The sequence below is a fragment of the Esox lucius genome, chromosome 15, assembly GCF_011004845.1.
Source record: "Esox lucius isolate fEsoLuc1 chromosome 15, fEsoLuc1.pri, whole genome shotgun sequence".
Taxonomy (NCBI): Eukaryota; Metazoa; Chordata; class Actinopteri; order Esociformes; family Esocidae; genus Esox; species Esox lucius.
Window position 1 is genome coordinate 3,367,736 of NC_047583.1, and position 23,771 is coordinate 3,391,506.

Sequence of the window (23,771 nt, forward strand, 5' to 3'; positions counted from 1 at the left end):
CCGATCCACTGTGTGGCAGAGGAATGATTATTAACTAGTCACTATGGCTGGACAGCAAATCAATGCTAAAGAGCATGAACAAACAACAATTCACACAGTGAATGATTGTTAATGAAGATACGGTGATGTGATGTTGTATGGGAACTTGTCATGGAAGACCGAGGTAATATATTTACCCGAGCATCACTAAGAGATCAATATCAACTGATCCCAGACCAGACAGATGTTGAAGGGAGTAAAAGTTGGACTGTTATATGATTACCATTGATTTCCTACATTTACGCTGTAAGTCATTTATACCTACAGTAGTAAGTGCATATTTCATCATTTTTGTACTGGGGATCAAATTATAACCTTTGCACGACTCATACACTATACCAACTGACCTGTACACGGTTTCCAATTACGATGTTTCGTCACTGACTTCTAGCAAAATAATGACGTCATTATTGGGTAAGAAGAGCCTTTCATTTACAGGTTAACGTCAAAGTAATTCAGCAGAGGCTCTTGCCTAGAGTGACTTAATGGATTCATGTTAACAGCTAGATCGGACAACCACTCAACCCACAGATTTAGGTGCAACTTGCTCAATTGAGTGGCTGTCAGCCAAGCCAGAGCTGAAAAGAGAGGTTGCTGCACTGCCTCGTGTTATTTCTATCTCGTATCTTTGCTTTCCTGCTATGGAAAGCGAAGACAATTCTGTTCTGTCACCGTGGTCCCTTCTGTAAGGGTTCAGGAAGAGGAGTTCAGTCGTCCATCTAAACCCTAAACTAGATTTTTCGGCTCCCTAATGGACATCTTTAAAAACATGGGAATAATGTAATTGACTCTGAGAGCATCGAGAGTCTGAACATCACTGACTGGCGCAAAGAGGCCCGTGTACTGTAAGTGGCATGTCGAGACCTGATCTTGTGTCATCGGTATTTAGACTGGGTCGGGGCAGGCCGACGTAACATGAGCAGGAAGAGAGGGTGTGTATAAGCACTGGATGGGCCGAAATCTTTATGTTGGATGTTGAACAGTGCTGATGTACGCTGAAATTTCCAAATCCATAACAGGAAATGCAGCCTACTCTTTTTGCATATATTTATGTACAACAGATGCTAAACAACTGCAAATCCAGTCAATATACTTAATATTGCGCACATTGAAAGACTGTCGACAAGCTAATTTTGCAACGCCTCAGTTAGGATATACATCGTCACCATTCCGTCAGTACTGATATTAAACCTGCATTTGATAGTGGGGGTGCAAATTAGGCGAATGAAAAAACAACACCCAGTTCTGAACGATCTGCACTCTAAAGAGCCGAGTGGACCAGTTCTTCGTGGTCCATTCCCGCTCACCTGCCCTGTTAGCTTCAACAGAGCAGGAGTCACTACTGCCGGTACTGTGAGAAGCGTGTGTGCGGACATGAAAGGAAATATAATAGGGCAAATCAGTGTTTCACGTCAGAGGCGGAGGAGCGTCTCCTATAGGTGTGACGTCACCTAATGGGTGACAACGATGGGGAATAAAACAGTAAATGATGGAAACAATTCAGGTACAAATATTGCCAGGATGCAAATCCTGTTGTTGATGCAGCAAGAGATCCTCATTGGGCTTGAGATGGGTAGGCTTTTCGCTTATTGTAACCCATAGATACGTCCAAAAACCACGCCCATCAACGTTAAAAGATGCGGAATAAAATTATACGAGTCGTCAGTGAAGCTGCCTCTATCCTCTCATCTGTTTGTCTTGAAAGGAACACCAGGGGGTGCCAAATATCAGAGGGCAGTCTTTGATGCCTTTGGCCTTTCAATAAGCTTTGATTTCGTGAAGCACATTCAGTCTCGCAATATATTCTAATGCAGTGGTTCCCAAATCCGGTCCTCGAGCACACATTTTTGTTGTAGCCCTGGATAAGCACACCCAATTCAACTCAACGAGAGCCTGATAATTAGTTGACAAGTTGAATCAGCTGTGCTTGGCTTGGGCTATAATGAAAATGTGTACTGTTGGGGGTACTTGAGGACCGTAGTTGGGAACCACTGTTCTAATGGTTAAGCAACACAACGGATTCTAACGGATACTAACAATTCTAAGCAAAATGTTCAAGAGACTGTTTCCATAAAAATGCAATTATATAGTTATTTTCCATACTAGTACAAATTCTGCAATATTCGATGTGATACATAGATTGGCAAAAATGTTTTAACGGAAACTCCTGTATTGAGAGGGCGTTTAGATAAAACAGTTCCTTCATTGTATTTGGCTGATTTACCAAAGATAAGGACATAGGCCTAGTCCTTAACTCTCCTCCTGAGAAACAATGCATTTTCCTAAAAGTAACGAACCTTTTTTGGGAGAGATTATGGAAGAAGGATTAAATCGATAAATAAAGACCAGCCTTCACAAGGCCGACACTGCTTTCAGTAAATCCCTCATCAAATGATGTAGGGTGAAGTTTCGAAGGAAGTTTTTTTTTCCCCCTCAGAAAAAGCATTACTACCACTCCCACCGCTCTAAGGTGAGTGCGAAGAAAAATATGCCCACGGACAGAAAGCTCCTTGTCATTGGTTCGACGAGGACTTTTACCTGTATGTGGGAGTGCCCAGCATCAACAGGCTGAACTTTTCCTTCTTCTGATCCCCAGTAAAAGCTGTTGAAGAATTCGAGTGGAAATAACTGAATCAACGTTCCGAGGACTCCAAGCATGGAGCCTATAACGTCTTGGAGCAAGGAGAAAGTGAGGGACTGGCTCAAAGGTAAAATCATTGATGGCGCTGTATGAGTCTGCCTGGCACGACAAGATTATTCAGATTGCACACGGGACAGGTAGCCGTAAATAGGAGCGCCACAAATCCCTTTGGAGGGGGGGGTTAATAAGGAAGTGAACTTGATTGGGGCCATTGGCATGGCTAATGGTGTCGTTTCATACCGAGTCGAAAAGTATCACTCCTTTGTATGCGAACTATTGGTGTACTTTGTTGTCAAATTAGCCCTACACTTCAAATTAATCCGAAACACTGGCGATATTTGCGAGTAGAAACTAGTCCATTTACGCAGATATGCATCGGACAGACGCAATCTTCCTCGGTACCTGAGTTTATAGTCTCCGCCCCCGAAACGATCCCTTTTAGGTTCCCATCGGTTCCCATACCTCCGCAAGAGATTGGAAAATGTTTTGTTTCCTTTAGCAGCTATCCCCTTGTACTGCCGTCACGGGTTGTTTTAGCTATTGCAAATTGTTTTACTGAAAAGAAAATGACAGCAACGGGATAGACGTAATACAAATATAGTGAATGTGTCGCTCTTAAAGCAGTCGGAAAATAGTTCATTACTGCAAGTTATTAGTCACATTATTTGGCTACCCCGCACCTACAATCGGGGAATACCTGTTCATCAACATACTATGTTTCTCGACTGGTTTATCACAGGCAATACTGTTTTGTATACATTTCTGAGCGACGGATATCATGGTCGACGACCGAATTATGAGTGGTCTCTGTGATGTGGAAATGACGTTGGCAGTGATGGGCGTAATGACTCTGATGAAGATAGGCGACGAAGACAAGCTAATGACATCGCCAATGATTTTTGTTATATTATGAAATTAAAAGTGCTGCCCAAAGCATGGCTCTTGTTACACCATAACTGTGGGTTTGAGGCCCAGGTAGGGACTCGCTACTGCAAATTGCTCTGGGTATGAATGCCTGCTTGTCAACAATGTTTTTCTAATTTAGCCTATTCACATATGATTTAGCCTATTCACATATGTTAATAAGAATTTGAAAATATCCTCCTTGCTGCAGGCCTGGAAGCACCTCTTCAGCAGTACCCCTTTAAAGAGTGGCAGGTGACAGGATTGGAACTGCTGCAGCTCTCTGCCCAGGATCTGGAGCGACTCGGTGTTCACAAGATTGGCCACCAGGAGCTCATCTTCGAGGCTGTGGAGAAGCTCTGCACCTTGGTGAGGCCTGACTTGCATGTAAATGCCATGTATAGAAATGTCTTGTCTCATCCGACAGCCTCGGGAGGAGGTGAACAGCTGGTCCCACTAAAAGCACATCACTAAACCCACCTGCTTTTCATCAAAATGCTTGCCAACCTGGTACCAATGTGCTTGTGGTAGAAAGCTCCTCTGGCCAACAACCACACTTGAGTTTCCAGATGTGTGACGTTGCTATGCCTTTACAGGACTCGGGCCAAGGCCAGGATGTGAAGCTGGGTTGTAATGGCACCGCTGAGTGCAGTATAGTGCATTACAGCACAAAGCCCCTCTGGAGCCCTGATCTCTCTATCTCTCTCTCTATCTCTCTCTCTATCTCTCTCTCTATCTCTCTCTCTCTATATATATATATATCATGTTTTTTTCTTGAAAACTATTTTCAGCAATATACTGTGTATTTACCATAGGAGGGGTGATGCCTTGCCACGAGACGCAGACATTCTGGGACTATACCAGCCGAAATGAGAAGCTGTTTTTCCTTTTGAACTTAAAAGTACTTCTCTGATACTGAACAAATACTATTTACTGATTACAGCTGAGAGTTGAGCCATTAAGCACAGACTTCCTGCTGTGGTTTATTGTTTTTATTCAGTGTTCGTTCACGTTGCCCGCAATGGGGCCTAACGTGGTGGATGCTGCTGGTGTTTGTGTGTGTCTTTTCCACAGCACATCAAAGGCCTAGACACGCTTCACCTGCAACTAGGGCTAGTTTCCCCCAAAACCCGAGAGGCTAATGCTTTAATACTCACCGTGCAGATTGCTAGGAAAAACGTGGGCCTGTTCTCACAGACAGATGTTTGAGTGGCACTGCTACAAGATGTCGGTGTACATTGTGTGTGCGGGACCTTTTTCCGTTCGCATTGTGTCCTGGCCGTACCTTTTGTTATGGCGGGCATGTGGACATTCTTGCTCTGCAGTTCCACGTTTACAGTAAACATCAGTAGCCAGTAGCCAGTAGCCGGCACGAAGACTACTACAGCAATGAATGTGAAAACTGTCTGTGCTGCTGAATAATTCAGGGGCCGATGACAAATGACACATCGGCTGAAGTTTGTGGCTCCATAGGAAGACCTGATAAAATCATATGAACCAGGTACCTTTCTATGAATTTAGAAGTACAGCAAATACTAAAGGTTATTTTTATGATACAGAATTATTCCAGCGTTCATCAGGTAAATCTAAATTCTGCAACATATCTAGATAGCTTTTAGGGCTACATTACACATTTATTAAACTTTACCCTAAGTAATAACAAGCTGAATTTGATCACTATAATGGAAGTAACTGTACGAAAGAAGCGCAAATTCCTGTGGTGTTTATAATTTTCTTAAATGGCTAGCTGGATCGAGACACTTGTCTAGATGCTGGTTCAGATTCAGACAACGGGAAAGCACTTTTTTTCTTTTTTTTTTTTTTTTTTTGTTACCTCTGCTAATTATTTTAATGGTACGAATGTTGGGTTCGTGTCCATTTTATCAACCTCTAGCAGTAGACCTCAGGAAGTCAGAATTGACCAGTTTTTACGTTACAGTAATGTCTCTCAAGGATCTACATTATCTCGAAGGCTCAAACCTAGACTGTGTTGGGCAGCTTGGCTCTATGGAAGAGCCCCTTAAATCGCAGCTCCGTCTGTGAGGCGTACTAGTTCAGTCATAGTCTGACAATGTATGGTGCAATCTCTGTGGCGTGTTGCATTATTAACCCAATTTTCAAAATCCGGCCAGGGGTGGCTGAGATATTGTGGACAAAGACAGACACACACACACACACACACACACACACACACAGGGTCATTACGGTCCAGAGAGGTGATTAAGGAATTAGTCACATAAACCCACACAGAAACAATCAGCCATTTAGCATTAATTTCACCCTAGTAGATGGCAAGTATTTCTGTGGGGACATTATGGAGTGTTTGGTCTCCTTCTCTGCCCTGAGAGTTTCTGATCTGTTGTTCAAAGTAGAGGACACACTCACTGATGGACATTTGAGAGATCAACGAGGAATCTCTACGTGCACAGACAGACACACACACTCACACAACCCGGTGGGACCTTTACATTAGGTCTATTATTCAACGGGAGACTGGTGCCGTGATTTGGTTTACACACCGATATTAGGCTCGCTCCCTCATGGCCTGACGCTCTTTCTCACAGTTCTCCGTCTTCCTCGACAGACATATGGCATGGGAGGGGAGAACCTGCGCTGCCTGACCGAGAAGCTGCGTCTGGTAGCCCAGTCTATGACAATGGGCATTCAGATCCGCTGGAGGGTGAACACCTACGACGGGCGGAGCGCCACCAAGCTGCCGGCCAGCATTCTGGAGGTGGTGCTGGAGCTCATCACCTCTGCCAAGGGCCTCTTCTCTCTGCTCAACAGGTACAGTACGCAGGCCCCCGGCCACAGCGAGCACAGGTGGTCAAACAACACATTTATTTGGTCTTTTTCACCTGCTGTTTATTGTTTTTTTTCAACTGCTTGGCAACGTTGTGGGTGTGGTTAATAGGATGAACCGTTGTCTTTATGGACATGGGTTTTTAAGTAAGACACAGTTTTCCCGAAAAGGCTTGTTGGGGAATTTTCAGAATTCCTTAATATATTCTACTGGAATATTCCTGTAAAACCTGAGAAATTAGGGAGAGTTTGGGGAATTTTCAACCCTTGTAAAGGGTAATGATATGCATTGTGCTCCTCCCCCTGGATAAGCTGATTGGACAACCTGTGATGAACCCCCAGTGCCCCTCCTACTGGATAAACTGATTGGGCCGCCTATAGAAAACCCCAGTGCTTCTCCCCCTGGATTAGCTAATTGGACAGCTTGGAGAGAACCCCAGTGCCCCTCCCCCAGATAAGCTGATTGGTCAGCCTGTAAAGGAGACGAGCAGTCTGAAGGCATCAAGATATGGTGTCAGTTGACCTCTGACTAAACAAGTTGGGACTTGAGAGGGACGATTCTGTTGGGTCTAATTTGGTTTGGGTGTGTTGGTGTACACATCGAATAGGTGCTCTGTGTGTTTGTCAGTCCTGATTGTGTACTCAGTGTAGGTGTGTGTAAGGCTGAAGTTCATCCTCTACCTGGTCTCACTCTCCTTTTTATACTTTCCTGTAATGTTAACCTCCTTCTGTCCTAGTTACAGTGTGATATGTGGTGTTACAGTTTCTGTCCCTCTTCAGATTTTTTATAACATTGTTTTTTAAACTTTTTAATTCCTTATAGATTCCTTATAGATTCCTTATATATTTAAGTAACCAAAGTTCCACGACCCTGACTGCCATGGTGTCAAATGTACCCCCCCCCCACACTTAATATCTGGCTGTGATTGCAGCCAGCCCTTTCCTGTTGTCGCCGATGAGTGTCGCCCATCGCCGTGGAGACATTTTGGCAAGGTCCTTCATGCAGAACTCAACTAAGAGACACCTGTTATGTTTCATGTTGTTCTTGTACTCCCTGTCTGTGTCCAGGTACCAGTTCGCCAAGCTGAGCGGTGTCACAGCCAGTAAGAACATCATCACCTACTGTAAAGACCTGGGAGCCACTGTCCACAAGGTATGACTCCTGCTACGCTGATGAACACCTGGGTTTGATCATTACTGAACACGATTTAAAACCGTAAAAATGGTCCAGTAGTCTTCCAGTTGGTTACTAGTGTTTACCACTGAGATTCATTCCACTGTCTAATGGTGAACTGATTGGCAGAAAGTGGGACGTGCATCGTTGGACCTAGCACAACACGCATTTCTTCAAAGGAAGCCAAAACCTGGCGGGCCAGCAGTTTGTGGCTTGAAACGCATGCAGCCAACCTCTACAGGGGAGCTGGCAATAAACATTAGCCATGTTTGTTTGGTGTGTGGGTTTTATCAACCAGCCGAGGTATGCTGTTGTGGAATGCTTGTGTAAGAATCTGGCTTCCACATACATTCTTTAACTCCAGCATAGCTGGAATAGTTTAGGTTTTGATACCTCAAAAAGCACAGGTTGACTGCCAGAGGGGAAGTTTTATTTATTTAGAACTATATATATATATATTTTTTTTGTTTTTGCAATGGTTAATGTAAGAGTAGGAGGACATGGACAAATGTATAATGTTAGTTTGAATAGAGGATTACCCTGCAACTTAAACTGCTAACCTGTGACTGGAGAGAAAGACAAGCCTGGATTTGTCATAGATAGTGCTGGGTTGGGGGGGGGGGAGATGGAGTTAGCGAATGTCAGTGGAAGGAGTGAGAGGATCTGGGGTTTTGTGGAAACTAAAGTTGTAGTTGCTTCCGGTCACTTTCTGTGGCAGTGTAGTCAGGCTGAATAGAGGCAGACTGTTGGATAGTTAGACTGGCAGGCAGAGGGAGAGGGAGAGAGAGAGAGAGAGTGCATACAGCAAGAATGGATTAAGAGAGAGGGAGAGGGAGAAAGAGATGGAGGACACGGTGTTCCGGGAGCTTCCAGGTCCCGTGGCGTGATATAAAGAGCTCTTAATTACGACTCTGTTTGCAGCTCTGGATCGTCTCCAGCCGAAGTAGGTACATCAGAGCTCCAGCTGTACTTCTGCTTGCTTTATGTCGTTGTCTTCTGTAGCTGACTCGTCTGGGAACGCATTGGTGTGTTTGAGTACATCTGATTCCTCACAGCTCGTCGATTTAGAAGTAATGATCCAGGATGCAGGGTACTCCCTGCGGAGGAAGTGTCCTCCTGCTGTGTGTTTGTTGTCCACTGTAGTGCCACAGAGAAATGACATGTAGACCCAATGTCTTAACAAATCAGTGCCAAGCCCTGGAAAACATACTCCGAAAGCTCTGCAGTGTGCATACTGGCTACATTAATCGTGCTCAAAGAACTAAGAATAACAGAAGACTCCCTGTGTACGATTACAATGTTTAGTTCTGGTCTAGAAATATGCTGTTTCTATGGTAATACAATGTATGGTCTAGTCGTGCTATTTCTATGGTTATACAGTTAATGTTTTAGTCATTTCTATTTCTATGGTAGTACCATGAATGGTTTGTTTTCTGTTAAGAACCCAGTCCCCTGTCAGAAGGGAAGGAAGTTAGGCTGTGACTGTGCTGGACGTGGCTACACTGGAACAATGTGAAGGGCCCTCGAAGGATGTTGATGCCTTCAAGTCCAGCCAAGTTCTGTCTTGTTGACAGTTAGTAGTTGTTTTTGTAGGAAGGCAGTCCTAACAGCTGACTCAGGCTACTTAGTAAGTGAATCCTGGTCTGACTTTGTCATTTACGCCTGCCTGCTTTGCAGTGGAGGTAATGGTGTTTCTACATGTACTGGCCATTGTTTGTTTGGTTCCTGTTTTCTGGATGTGGTGAACCACCACTGCCTGTTTCTCTTGTGTATTCGTAGGAGTCCTGTGCTGTAGTCATAGGTGAGATGGAGTGGGAGCACTGCAGAGTCGCTGCGCTACCAGGCGTTACGCGGCTAAATCCGTAGTTCTGGTGCGTTTTGTAAGTACAAGTAGTTGGTTCTGGAGGCGAGGCAGCAGAGGTCTAGACTGGGGTTTGGGGGTGTACTTCACTGGATTCAGGGTTTATACGGTTTTGTTTAAATGCTGTGTGGCTGAGGAGTTGGTGATATGCTGTTACACCTACAAAGGACGTCCCGGGTGCGGGGTTGACCACCTGGCAACCAGCTGAGCTCGTCCTTCCAGGTGAGATGGAGTTCTGTCTCGGCCCATCGCTCCACACATCCTCATTGGGTTACTCCTTCTGGAGGGTCAGCGGAAACGCCACCAGCCTCTGCCTACGACCTGTTAGGACATGCCTAAGGAAGGGAGATGTCCTATCTCCTGTGATCTGGTTTCAGAGGAATGGTCCTGTTGTCAGTGTGCTTGTTTCTACAGATGTGGTTGGTTCACCTGTGACAGGAACTAGACTCAGGCAGACTGACTTACTGTAGGTCTAAATAACAGACTTGTCTTTATAGTGACTTTACTTTCTACTTAATGTCAGACCTGAGGGGCCATTTTGAAATCATACTATGGAAGAGAAAGGACTCTTTATTTCCTCCCTAAATGAAAACACAGGAATGTTTGTCTGTCTCTCTGTGTCTGTCTGTCTGTCTGTCTGTGTGGGTTTATGTTTGTATGAATGTGTTTGTGTCTGTGTCTCTTACTTCCCTCTCATGGGGTTTCTCCATTGCCCTGAATGGCTGTGCTGCTCTAACTGTGACTATAGAGTACAGGACGGTACAATAAGTATTATTGGACTATAGAGTACAGGATGGTAATACAAGTATTATTGGATTATAGAGTACAGGACGGTACTATAAGTATTATTGGACTATAGAGTACAGGACGGTACCCCGGGAAGCTGGCATGAGCAACAAAAAGCAAAGTCCAAGAGAGACAGTGCCTGAACTTAAAGAGGGGGAGACTGAGGGAGGGAAAGTTTCATTGGGACATTCTGTGCATCTGAACACAGAGAGAGAATCAAGAAAGGGTTGCTTGAAGTGGTTGTGTTGTAGGACGTGGCAATAAGACAACATTTGGAGAAACGTGGGTATGTTTTATCATGATAGTAAAGTTGATTTTAGTAGTTTTCTGGTCACATTAGTTTTTAGTCAGTGTGGTTGAAGCTGAGATTCTTACGGAAATCCTGTGCAAATTTTTTTTAAGCCGTATCTTCTCAACTGATAAGTATGTGTTCTGACGTGGTGTGCCAACGAGGTGGCTGGTGGGTTGATGATTAAGCGTGCAGCTCCTGATCCGTTGTTGGGCATTAATAACCGACCGAGGACCTGGCTGAACAGACACCAGTGTCAACACCAGCTGCCCTGTGGTGACTCAGCGCTCAACACAATGAAGGGACATGAGACATTCAGGTGTGAAATTAATGGAATGTTTCATAGCCGGGTTGCCAGGCTGTTTCTGCTCCTTGGCCAGACTCCTCAGGATGTCTCGTGCAAAACAGCGTCTTGACAATGGAGTAGGCTGAAACGGAACAGCTACCCGGCTCGGTCGTGTCACTGCAAGACCAAGCTTCCGAGCTGCGAGTGAACATTTTGCCGCTTGCTATGGTGGAGTTCTACTAGTTAATTAACTATATGATTTACTAGTTTGGCTAATAATGTTTTAGTCGGGACATATTGCAAGTCACTCTGAATTGGGACAGGGAGAATGTGAGCAGTCTTTTGAGGAGATGATCCAGATTATCCACACTGGTTGCTGTGGTGCCGGCCCTGGCTTCAGATACTGTTAGAAACTATTTCAAATGATGAATGTGGGTTTGGCTTGAGCTTACCTGACGCGTTGGGAGATATAGAATGGTCACATGGGTTACGTCCTCCTCACTGGGTACCTCATGTAACCGCTAAGTAAATGGATGGATATTAAATACTTTTTTAACCCAGGACTGAGCCGTGACGTGTGTTCTTAGGAGAGGTAAGGAGATCCACTCCAGCTATGTCCCTCTGTCTTTTAATAGGTTGTCCCTATTTGCCCAGAGCCATTTGACCCGTTGGCTAACAGGGAACATTTCATCTAAAGTTCAAGTGGTAAATTACCTACTGGTACAATGTGAATAGGGTTGTGTGCAGAACTGAACTTCAAATGCCGTTTTTTTTAATGAAATAATTTCAAATAATCTAGCTGTGCTCGTTCCCTGTTTTGCTTTCGCGGTGGGTTCAATAAAAGTCCTAAAACTGCAAGCTCAGCCAGCGGGACTGTGGAAAGTCAGTTTAATGCTGCAGTTAAAGTCTCCAGATAGTGGTTGAACCCTGGTCTGATAGAAACCAATGTTCCTGTGTAACTGATTAGTGTAACTCATTATTTTGTCTAAAAATGGCCAGGAAAATTGAACTTCCTTAGTGTCCCAAAACGGTGCTAATGAGATGTTATTCCTCAAATGCCCAAATACGATGGATGCCAGTTAGCGTGCACAGCAATTGTACCACGTGTCCTAGAATTATGCTGTCATTGACCTTTACTCACAAAGTGACCTTTTCTTTGGTGGCTGTTTGTGGAGGCTATTGGGTGCCCACTCAAATATTTAGCCTCAAAGCACATGAAGAAAAGCCATCTTTCTTTAGCCTGCATTAGTCTTCTGCTGCAGCAATGTTTTGCATGTCAGCAATTGATTCAAGTTTTTTTTTAAACAGAAAGATGCGCATGCGTGTGTGTTGAGTGAATAGTGCAGCAAGTTCTTCCACCAGCACAACCTTCCACATCTGTTTCCTAGACAACTACAAATACCACAAGGTTACCCAGAATTCACTGCAGATGAAGTATGTCACTCGACCTACACTCTGAATTGGAGAAGTGAACCTGGTGTTTGAGTTCTGCATGAACTTGCTACCTCACAATGAGTCCAGTCCCCATTGAATGCCAGTCTATAGTCTGTAATAATTGATAACACCGACGTACATTGGTTCATTCACTTCATGGTGTTGTGTATTTCAAGCGAAAGGCTTTACCCTCCGTCTCAAGTCGTTACCAATCATCTTTTATTCATTGTATTAGAAGCTTTGTTACGTTAGGAAGGACGCCCATCAGACAGTGTTCAATAACCGAACGCCTCAGGCAGTGTGAGAAAGCACAAGGGCAAGTTTATTATATAGCTTTTTTTTTTGCTGACATTTTCTGCTTTATTGGACAGAAGAGGCGGAAGGCAGCGCGAGTATTTGCTGAAATAGCGGTGGGTCGGACCGGTCCGGACCAGACAATGTCCAGTTCGACTTTCTGCTGAATGACAGCCACGGTTTGTAACAAGGTCAAGGGAAGACACCATGTAGATGTCCCCCGGGTCTGTTGTCCCCCGGGTCTGTTGTCCCCCGGGTCTGTTGTCCCCCGGGTCTGTTGTCCCCCGGGTCTGTTGTGAACGGAGGCGGCCGGTCGTGGCTGCTCCGCGCCGGGTCGGCCTCTGCCTCGGTAACGGCACCAGCAGCTGAGTCGTCTCTCTGTGGTGGGACACGTTGATGGGGAGGGGCGTGTGCGTGTGCGTGTGCGTGTGCGTGTGTGTGTGCGCGTGTGGAGGAAGTGACTGACAGAAGTGAGCATGGATTTACTCTCCACTCCCACCTGACGTAAGACCACTTTCAGGGAAGAGGTCTGTCTGTCCTCAGACACAAAGGCCTCATCACAAATGGCGCCCTATACCCTGGGTGTGCTACCGTATCCAGTGGGCTAGTGTGTCAGAAGTAGTGCGTTTTCCATTTGGGACACGGGCGTTATACCCTGTCTGTGGTTTCCGAAATACAGAAGAACTGAGGTACCACACGAGAATGGCAGGTTTTCTGTCTGATGGCAACAAGGGGGGGGGGGGTATCAGCCGTGTCAGGGGATGACGCTTGGTTTGGTATCTCCAGCTGTGTGTTGCAATCCAAATGGAGGGAAAGAATCTGCAGTGTGTTCTCTGGCAGACAGAGGGTAATCTGTTGTGGGTTGTAAACCTGTCATTAAAAAAAGCTGAGGTAACCAGCAGTGTTTTATTTCTGGTGCTTTCCACAAACAGGTGTTGGCATCCTTTGAAGCGGGAGGGCCTGAAGCCCATAAATCTGCTCTTGATTTTCAGAGAGTAGTTGAGCTGTTTGTTTCAGTTCTGATCTCTTCTCTAACTCCTGGTCCCAGAGCTTAACCGAGCATATGACCACTTATGCAATACCTTAGTTCTGTGTTTACTTAGACAGGGTCCCCATGTAACCTTCAGATTTATTCTGTGTGTTTTTGCTTATTTCGGGGCCAACAACTGGATCTATCCAACCAGGAATGCAGACTCATCCTGACATTAGACCACCTCTGTGGTCAGAGACAATTGCACAAAGTCAGCTTTTGGCATCTCTCCCCTTTAACCAGGGAGGTGTGACCTGAGGACAGGGGTGTCAGAGTGGTTGGATGTCTTTAGGGGTTTGTTTAGGAAGGTCTGTGGCATGCTGTGGTGCACTGATGGGAATAGTTCCAGGTTAAGCCCCTCTGTCTCTGTCTCAATCGATCCAGTGAATCAAATGAAATGTGTTATATGGAAAAGAAAAAAAAGTTTTACCTCAGCACAGCCTGAAAGCCCAAATAGCAAGCAACAAGGAATTGATGCACAGTGGCTAAGAAAAACTCTCTCTGTGTCCCTCAATCTTAGCTTTAATTAGGCAACTGTAATCCTGCAGCTTATTACTTAGAAGAGTTTATAGAGGACTTTGTGTTTAACCTCCCCCCTACAAAGGGAGTTGAAAAGAGCCTCCCACTTGCTCTGCAATGTTGACATAACGTTGTATCAACATTGCGTGCCACAGATCTGATGGGCAACTCTTCAGGGGCCAGGTCATCCTCCCAAAGAGGACATCCAGTGGCTACACATTGCAGCCTATGGTGTGAGATTTGACTGGGCCAGTATATCTGACCAGCTAAAACACGTCTGATCTCAGTATAGTGTTCTGTTTCGGATTGTGGAGTGAGTTAAAAACACAGTGGGACGAGTTTTCTTTTCAGACTTTCCCTTTTCCAGAGATTCAAAACTTTGCGTTGTTTAGAAGTGTTGGGCTAAATTAGTTATTGCTCATGCATACTGACAATACTAGGCGTTTCTTAACCGAAACATGCTGGAATGTGCCGACATTCTAAAAAGCATCGGAGCTGGCTCATTCTTGGGCCTCTCCTCACCTCCTTACCAGGGTTCTGCCCAATCGGCTTCTCCAGCCTGGTAAATCCCAACAGTTGCTTCCATGGGTTTATTAAGTATGTGTTAAGAATAATGGACTGTGGGGCTAATGTCCCAGTACTTTTGGGTCATCCACTTCCTGGTATCAGGCTTTTTCATCAACGGAAGTGCGATATCCAACTGTCGGAATGTAGAGGTTTTCTTTGCCTCTGTGGGTTGTTGTTTGCTGGTTTAATGCATGTGCCTGATTACATTTTTTTGTCATTGTTCTCTTGACAGGACGCCACAGTTTTTGAAAAGGAAAAAGACATCATCTCTATTGTAAGTAACATCTCTTCTCCGCTGGTAGAGCATCACCTGGGTTGTGGGTTCTTTTCCTGGTTCCACCCTTATGTAATGTGTGTTGAATACCCACAAATGTGGGGTGGTTTTATAGACAAATTATGCCCACTCCTGGACAAAAAATTATCTAGCTTTATTTTTATTTTTTATCTGTGTTTATGAAACCTAGTCCCGTATGTTGCTTTGAATATCGTTTGTTACATGGCATTATTGTGAGAATATTATTTAATGTTAACTAGAAAATTGATGTATAATGAAACCAGTATGTGATTTAGGCCAAAGCTTGAGTAATTAGTAATCAGGGACATCTGGCATGTAATGGATTTGGCTGTAATTTATTTAATTCAATGTTTTAATTATTTATCTTTTAATTATATAATTGAATTATATCCTAATTAGATATGTATGACTTATGAAATTGTCTAATGATTTCTATTTATAATGACAGTAGTGTGATTTTTATACATTAAACTATAGCATGAAAACCTTGTGTATGCATGCATTCACTTATACAGGCCCTCCGGAATGTTTGACTCAATTAAAGATTACTGTGGATATAAAGTCTACACACCCCTGTTAAAATGGCAGGTTCTTGTGATGTAAAAGAATGAGACCAAGATAAATCATGTCAGAACTTTTTTCACCTTTAATGTGACCTATAACATGAACAATTCAATTGAAAAAAAAACTGAAATCTTTGAGGGGGAAGAATCAAAATTTAAACTCCCAATAACCTGGTTGCATAAGTGTGCACACCCTTAAACTAAACCTTTTGATTTTATTACAGCACATTTTGGGTAGGAGTCTATTAGCATTGCAGATCTTGACGCAAATCTGTCAGATTGCGAAGACATCTCCTGTGCACAGCCCTCTTCAGATCACCCTACAGATGTTCAATTGGATTCAGGTCTGGTCTCTGGCTGGGCCATTCCAAAACGTTAATCTTCTTCTGGTGAAGCCATGCTTTTGTGGATTTGGATGTGTGCTTTGGGTTGTTGTCGTGGTGAAAGGTGAACTTCAGCTTTCTAACTGACACCTGAAGGTTTTGTGCCAAAATTGCCTGGTATTAAGGAACTGTTCATAAATCCCTCCTCCCTGACTAAGGCCCCGTTTTCAGCTGAAGAAAAACAGCCCCAAAGCATGATGCTGCCACCACCATGCTTCGCTGTGGGTATGGTGTTCTTTGGGTGATGTGCAGTGTTGATTTTGCGCCAAACATAACTTTTGGAATTATGGCCAAAAAGTTCAACCTTGGTTTCATCAGACCATAACACATTTTCCCACATACTTTTGGGAATGTTTGTTTTTGCAAATTTCAGCCGGGCTTGGATGTTTTTCTTTGTAAGAAAAGGCTTCTGTCTTGCCACCCTACCCCATAGCCCATTCATATGAAGAATACGGGAGATTGTTGTCACATGTAGCACACAGCTAGTACTTGACAGAAAGTTCCTTTAATGTTTCTGTAGGCCTCTTTGAAGCCTCCCTGACCAGTTTTCTTCTCGTCTTTTCATCAATTTTGGAGGGAAGTCCAATTCTTGGTATTTTCTCCACTTGATGATGACTGTCTTTGCGGTGTTCCATGGTATATCTAATGCTTTGGAAATTATTTTATACCCTTCTCCTGACTGATATCTTTCAACAATGAGATCCCTCTGATTCTTTGGAAGCTCTCTACGGACCATGGCTTTTGCTCTGAGATGCAACTAAGAAAATGTCCTACTAGAACAGCTGAACTTTATTTGTGATTAATCAGAGTCACTTGGCAGGTTTGTAATGACTTCTATTTAACATGAGTTTGAATGTAATTGGTTAATTCTGAACACAGCCATATCCCCAGTTATAAGAGGGTGTGCACACTTATGCAACCAAGTTATTGTAAGGTTTTTATTGAAAAAAAATTCCCCCTCAAAGATTTCAGTTTGTTTTTCAATTGAATTGTTCACATTAAAGGTCACATTAAAAGTGGAAAAGTTCTGACATGATTTATCTTTGTCTCATGATTTTACATCACAAAAACCTGGCATTTTCACAGGGGTGTGTATACTTTTTTTTTTAGGGAAAGACTCATAACCATAGGGGAATTATTTGCAGAACGGGGCATTTTAATGAAATCTTTTCATGCGTCACATTTTCACAGTATTCAGTAAGTGTTCCATCGGCCGACTGTTTCCCCTGTTAGATGAAGCGGATTCAACGTGGAAGCATTTTAACGTACGTTGTGTATCTGTCTTGGGCCGTCAGTGTCGTCAGCTGGTGGCGGTGTGTGATGAGATCCTGACCTGCTGTCCGGAGGACCTCCTGGCCCATACTGCCCAGCTGGAGAGTGTCGACCTGGTACCCGTCTCCCCCGGCGACCAGCTGGTAACTGACAAACCAATCAGATCTACAACTGTCTCTGCCTGACCAATCGGCAGGTTACTGGGCTCTGTTTCTCGTCTTTTATCTTTTGCCCATCAGCTCTGCATCTGACATCAGGATACACCTGTTGTTGAGCTCTGCCTCTGCTTCTGCCTCTGCTTCTGCCTCTGCTTCGGTCACTTTTTGTAGAGACACTAGTCCTCACTCTCTTCACCATCTCTTCTCTATTTTCAATTTTTTCTCTCAATCAGGATTTCCAATTTTTTACTCCATTGACTTTTAGTTCCTCCCCCACACCACTCATTTATTTTATATTCTCTTTCATTAAATTTTTTTTTTTTTCTGTATCCAGGGTGATTATTTATTTTTTGGACAGTAGAATGGTCCAAAGTGAAAATATTTCCATAAACCTCACCGTAATCTCACAATGTGATTAATTTTCAAAGGTTTCTTCTACAATGTGCATTATAAGCAGGTGATTAACTGGTGACTTAATTTCACCAAAGTGGAAGTGTCCATTTGTGTTATTTTAAGCAAAGTTTTGCATTAAATCTCTCTGCCAGATAGTAATGAGATTTATGGTGACATTTAACAAAAAATTTGTTTCACTCTTATTTCCTATCATTCTCTGTATGATCAAACAAGGGTCTTTCCATCTCGTGTTTTCTATTTAAAACACACACACAGTATTTCAGCTTCTTTTGTCTTAAATGTTCACTTTGCTGTTTGAAACGGGGCAGGAAATATAAACCTTTTTTCAGATGTTTTAGTTTTTTACCTTCTTGGTCTATTTTTGTCAGATGTAATTAATGGGATGTGCACGTCTTGCATTCATGTTACCTCATTTGCCTCGTTATTGCCATGGAAACAGCACAACTCCAAAACCGCACCGGGAGTGACATTAAATAATACAAGAAAGCCCAGCTCTCTCATTTAGTAGAAAAAAGAAAACGTTTGAAATATTTAGGTTAAAATCAATAACGTTTCTGCCTAAAATAAATTAAGAAAATGGCAAAACCGTATTTTAGCTAACATCAAACATATATAATAATAACAATAATATATTATATTTATATAGTGCTTTTCAGGGACCCGAAGACACTGTACAATAGTGACATGGAACAGAAAACAAACAGAAACAAAAGAAATACTATGAGAAAACAACAGAGATTGAGAGTGTGGGATTTGGCTTGGCAATGTGTAGGCGATTTTGAACAGAGTCTTGAGGCGTTGCTGGAAGATGGGGATAGTCTCAGAGTCACAGATGGTTTTCGGGAGAGCGTTCCTACGCATCTACGCTTTAATGTTCTAATCTAACTATTGGAAATTCCTTTGGGATTCCACTGAGATTTTTTTGTGATACCTGCTGTCTAAACTGCCAGATGTTTGCAGTCCAAATAGTTACTTTGTGTAAACCCGTCTTTCCCTTTGCTGCTTACGGCGACATGGTCCGATGAAGGTCGACTGACTGACTGACCGACCGACCGACCGAAAGCTCACAAACCGTTAAGTACATTCGCGTCAGACCAAGAGTGTTAACAATAATGAACTTTTGAAGAAAAAATCTGTGTGAAAATTAGACTTGAGCCAACATCTTAGATCGTGGAGGCTGACCTTTACAGCCATGTGAACATGAGCGGCTAATACTTTCGAAGTGGTCTTTGAGTCGGAGACATTGTGGTGGACTTCCATTCGATGAGCAATCATTAGAGGCATTGATCGTGTCTGGGCTGGGTATGATCGTGATCTGTCAGCTCCCCTAATCAATCCCTCTTATCAACCAGGACCCTGTGGATGACATAGCATGACAGTCATCAGTAATGACAAAACTACATGACATTAGACTGGGAGTTGATTGGTGTGATATGTTGAATAGGTTGTTAGATGTCTGAAGGCTACAGCACCAACAGAAGAGGCCTTGTTTTGTTGTGAAAGGTTGACAGATGATTGCTGATGCCCTCTAGATTCACAGGCAGTTCATCTCTGTCTCTCTCTGTGTCTCCCTGTGTCACTAACTCTCTGTCTGAAAACACACTCTGTCTCTAACTCTCAGCTTCTTTTTCTCTCTCTCTCACACACACACACACACACACACACACACACACACACACACACACACACACTCTCTGTGTCTCTGTATTGTTCACTGATTTACGAGATGCTGACAGCCAGCCTAAGTCTTCATTATGTGAACATGGTGTGAGCTAGTGGGGAACCATACAATATGGAATCTATGTCATTGAAGATGAGATAAATAAGCTGCTATTCAATTATATTTATTGTGCTTTCTCGGTCCGGTCCGGTCTGCAGGCTAGATATTTCTGTGTGTTAGAAATATACTTTTGTGCCTGTGCCTTTAACGCTTCGTCTCCCTCACAGGGCGTCCAGATAACGTCCACGGGCTCCAGTAACCACTACGTCACAGGCACCATCGCCGAGGTCAGACTCTCTGTCAACCCTGTCCTCCATGGACTCTCACCATCACACTGTAACGTCAATGCACTTAATTCAGTCTGACCTCATAGGGGGGAGGCTGAGTCGGTAGGGCCGGGAGGTTTTCCCTACCACCTGACCATTAATAGCTTAGAAGGCAGATTCACACGGCATTCTCTACCAGCAAAGCCATAGCGGAGCATTGAAGTGATGAATGATGAATGAGGTTAAAGCTGGCAGGCTTTGGTTATACTCTCCCGTTCAGCTGAAAGCTTGCCAGTGACAGCCACAAAATCAGAATTCTGGCTAACCTCTTCCTATTTCTGTGATTATGATTAAAATGTGACTGTAAACCTATCCCTTAACATACTTTATATTTACCAAAAGGAATGTTTTTTAATGTATTTGTAGAGGGCTGTTGTAGAATGCAGGGTTTCCTCTGGGACAGCCTGCCTGTATAAGTTTGGAGTGGTGTTTTTCCATGATGTCAGCATCAGAATATACACTGATTCCCTGGACTGCTACTTGATTCTCTCTGAAGCACTCATGCTGCTTTCTAATTCCAACTTCCCAGTGAGAGCCAGCGAGAGGGAGAAAGCGGGTGGGAAGAGAGAAAGCCAGGGAGGGAGAGGGCAAAATATGCAAGGAGAAAAAACATTCTTTTTGGTTTTCGAAGGTCAAGGATGGTCTGATGTAGTAATAAAAATAAGGGTTCTTACGCTGTAACAGATGTTTCTCTATGTTTATGCTTCTTATCGACTCATCTTCTGCAGTCACCTGCTGAATTCTGTGAGAAGATATTAGCTGGAGACGAGGTGATCCAAGTCAATGATCAAATAGTGGTGAGAGGAACGGCACACACACACACACACACACACACACACACACACACACGACACCGTCTGGCGCAGACACACATGATGCTGATAATGACTATGAGGATAATAACGTTATCTGGCTGAGTGGAGAAATGATCTAATAATAGACAATCATCCTCCTCATGATATCTGATCTGAGGACAGAGGTGGTCCACTCTAGGGGATAGTAGTGTGACTCAAATCAAGGCTGTTAACTGTGACACATTGCTGATATATTTATTTGCTTCCATTTAAAAATAAATCTCATTAATCACAAGGGGAGGTGTGTATCAATATTAGCCTGGTTCTGCTGTGCTTAGATGGGCTTGCCTGACCCAATAGAACTAATGAAACAACAAGTAGTAAAGTGCAGGCACACCCTGACGCACAGTATTCTCTTTGATAGCCATGACCGCTGTGAACTAGAGCCGTGGCACGGTGTCTGTGTTGTCTCCTCTCAGGTCGGCTGGAGCAGGAGAAACCTGGTGAAGAAACTTGAGGAGAACCCAACTGGGGTGTCGCTGGTCCTCAAGAGACTCCCGGTCACGCCGAACCGCAAAGACACGACTCCGCGCTCCTTCCGACAGGTTGGTTATTGCGGTGCAGCGTGAAACAAGTGTCTCCCCCGCTCCTTGTTTGACCAGATACACAAGGTCACGGGGTCAACATGTCGTTCTGTCCATCCATCGCCCTGGCTACTGCCACCAACATACTGAAAGTGGCAACAAAAGCACGTATTGACGGCAGCGCCAACCACACTGTCTACCAGTATTGCATCACACGTTAGAATCATGGGAGCAGAACATGAAGCAGAATTGACTTCTTTAGGGAAACTGCCCTAATGAGTCCTATGTATTTAATTTCCAGGTTATAGAACTGTGGCCTAGTAACAACAGGTGTTTATAGGGCCAAATGTTTTGGTCTGTAACCATGGTGTTGTCTCAATCCCAGCTGGAGTCGGCAGTGTTTACGTCCTTGTACTCCAGGTGTTCATTAGGGGATTCCCACTTCCTGTTCCTGTCACATGGGATCTGTTTTGCGACGCCCCGAAACACAGAAGCGAACACACACAGACGATTCTCCCTCTAATGCACGCACACTCCTGTCGTTCACACACCACTGACTACACCGTCTCCTTGTGACGTGTCCTTCTGAGTCAGAGCTGGCCTGCAGGACACAGAGTTAATCAGTGGTTAGTGTTGATGCTGGCTGCAAGCACAATAGTTTTGTCAATGGCCCTATGACTGATGTGAACATATGCTTGTTTGCGTCCGTTCTATGCGTGTGCGTGTGCGTGTGCGTGTGCGTGGGCGTGGGCATGTTTTACTTCTGGTGACAAAAAGTCAGCAGAACCTAAGTAAAACATGCAGAATTGTCCATGTTGGGATTTCCCCACTAGGGGAAACTATATGTTTTTTGGGGGTTTGGTTTAGAGTGGAAGCAATCAGGGTCAGTGTTTAGGGCTGGAGTTAGGCATTTGGGCTTGGTTAGGTTTGAGTTTAAAGTTAGGATTAGAGTTATGGTTAAGGTAAGGTTCAGGGACCTCATAGGGGGTTTGTTTTTGCGTCCCAAGAAGGTTAGCAATAATAGTGTGTGTGTGTGCGTGTGCGTGCATGCGTGTGTGTGTGTGAGCGTTTGCGCGTGCGCGTGCGTGTGTGTGTGTGCGTGCGTGCGTGCGTGTGTGTGCGTGCGTGTGTGTGTGTGCGTGCGTGTGTGTGTGCGTGCGTGTGTGTGTGTGTGCGCGTGCGTGTGCGTGTGTGTGTGTGAGCGTGTGCGTGTGTGTGCCACGGGTGAGTGAAGGCTAAAGGGAAAAATGGATCATGTGGATAATAAAAGCTGCTTTTGGTCCTGAGGGCTCTGTCCACATGGCATGCTGTGGTTTAACACACACACACACACATATACAGACACTCACTACATGGGAAGGAATTGAGCAGAGCTTCAAACTCCACTATGTCTTTGCCCAACGTGACCAGGGTGTGGGGGGAGTTAACCTTCTGCTGGCTGATTTTCAGAAACGGGAAGAGGAGCAAGAGGAAGAGGTCAGCCCGAGACACTCCATATTCAACAGAGTCACAGCCTCGGTCAGGTCCCTGTCATTCAGGTGAGCGCGCGCACACACACACACACACACACACCGTTCAACACTCCTGGAATTTCTTTTTTGATACTTATAGTAACTTATTTTGGCTATGTTATAATGTTTTTTGTTCAGAAACACTTGTTTTGGCCTGAATGCCTTTTTTGTGTGTCTGCCTTATTTACCAGACTTGGCAGAAACGCTTCCTCTCACTTGACAGCAAAAAGCATGCCCTTTTTTGATCTGCCAATGGTTCTGTGATGAGGTCATGTTGCTAAGGCCGTAAGGTTGTAATTGGCTGTCAGAGGCTGTCATAGACCATAGTCCCACCCACAGCCCACCGGACACTGCCAGATGATTGGTGCAGGAGATTATCTTATTCCCTATTGGAGTTCACACTACTTTAGACTTTTTGGAATTCACCCTGAAATTAGTTTGCTGGTTGTTTTTGTTGTTTTAATGTCTGCAGTGGTATAACATGTATATTAGGTCAGATAAGCCACCTAAAATAGCTTTTAATAATTAAAAAAAAAATATTTCCTGATTCAGGTTTCTTTCAGATACCTTGTCTGTTCTGACTCCTCCCTCACTGACTTGCGTAAAACGTCTGGCCCCTCCCACCCTTGTCCCTCTTTGTTTGTGCTCTGCCCAGGGCCGCGGTTCAAGAGCCGGAAAGCGTCCCGCCCATGGGCCAGGAGGAGTCGGAGCTGTCCGTGGAAAAGGGCGTGGACGGAAGCCTGACGCTTCTCTCAGAGCCGGACCTCCCGGGGGAGCTGTCAAACCTGTCTGCAGGTCAGAACCGTTATTAGCGGGCCAGCGGCCGAATGCAGACGTTTTTTAAAAGCCAAGCTGGCATTTAAACGTGTTTTATAATGTGTGATCATAGTTACCTAATTTACTGCCTGTGTTTTTTATTTCTGTTTTAATCATGCGTCAGTATGTATCATTCAAGTGAGTACCAGAAATAAGTTCTGTATGAACAGGTTTATATGACAACACATCTTATTGCCGTAACGTGTTTCAGTAGGGAACAGGTCCTCTTCCTCTTGGCATCCAGAACGCCAACTGGAAGCCCTTCTGATTTTCAGTGAACCTGGGAGGTACTGGCAGGAATTTAGACAAT

The 23,771-nt window shown here is 44.2% G+C and overlaps 1 protein-coding gene across 2 annotated transcripts in view; it reads left to right on the forward strand.

Annotated features, from left to right (window-relative positions):
- The first annotated feature begins 2,619 nt into the window (after positions 1–2,619).
- The window catches only part of cnksr1 (connector enhancer of kinase suppressor of Ras 1), a 29,586-nt gene continuing 8,434 nt past the window's right edge, over positions 2,620–23,771 (forward strand). Inside the window, exons 1-11 of one of the 2 annotated variants that reach the window (XM_010879563.4) lie at positions 2,620–2,747; positions 3,795–3,952; positions 6,168–6,370; positions 7,454–7,538; positions 14,858–14,899; positions 17,162–17,281; positions 19,658–19,717; positions 20,485–20,553; positions 21,030–21,155; positions 22,584–22,672; positions 23,301–23,440. In XM_010879563.4, coding sequence (XP_010877865.2) covers positions 2,696–2,747; positions 3,795–3,952; positions 6,168–6,370; positions 7,454–7,538; positions 14,858–14,899; positions 17,162–17,281; positions 19,658–19,717; positions 20,485–20,553; positions 21,030–21,155; positions 22,584–22,672; positions 23,301–23,440 — 1,144 coding nt within the window. In that variant the 5' untranslated portion in view covers positions 2,620–2,695. Of the gene's footprint in view, positions 2,748–3,794; positions 3,953–6,167; positions 6,371–7,453; positions 7,539–8,527; positions 8,585–14,857; positions 14,900–17,161; positions 17,282–19,657; positions 19,718–20,484; positions 20,554–21,029; positions 21,156–22,583; positions 22,673–23,300; positions 23,441–23,771 lie in introns of those variants that run through there. The other variant, XM_034297482.1, reaches the window with a different exon arrangement.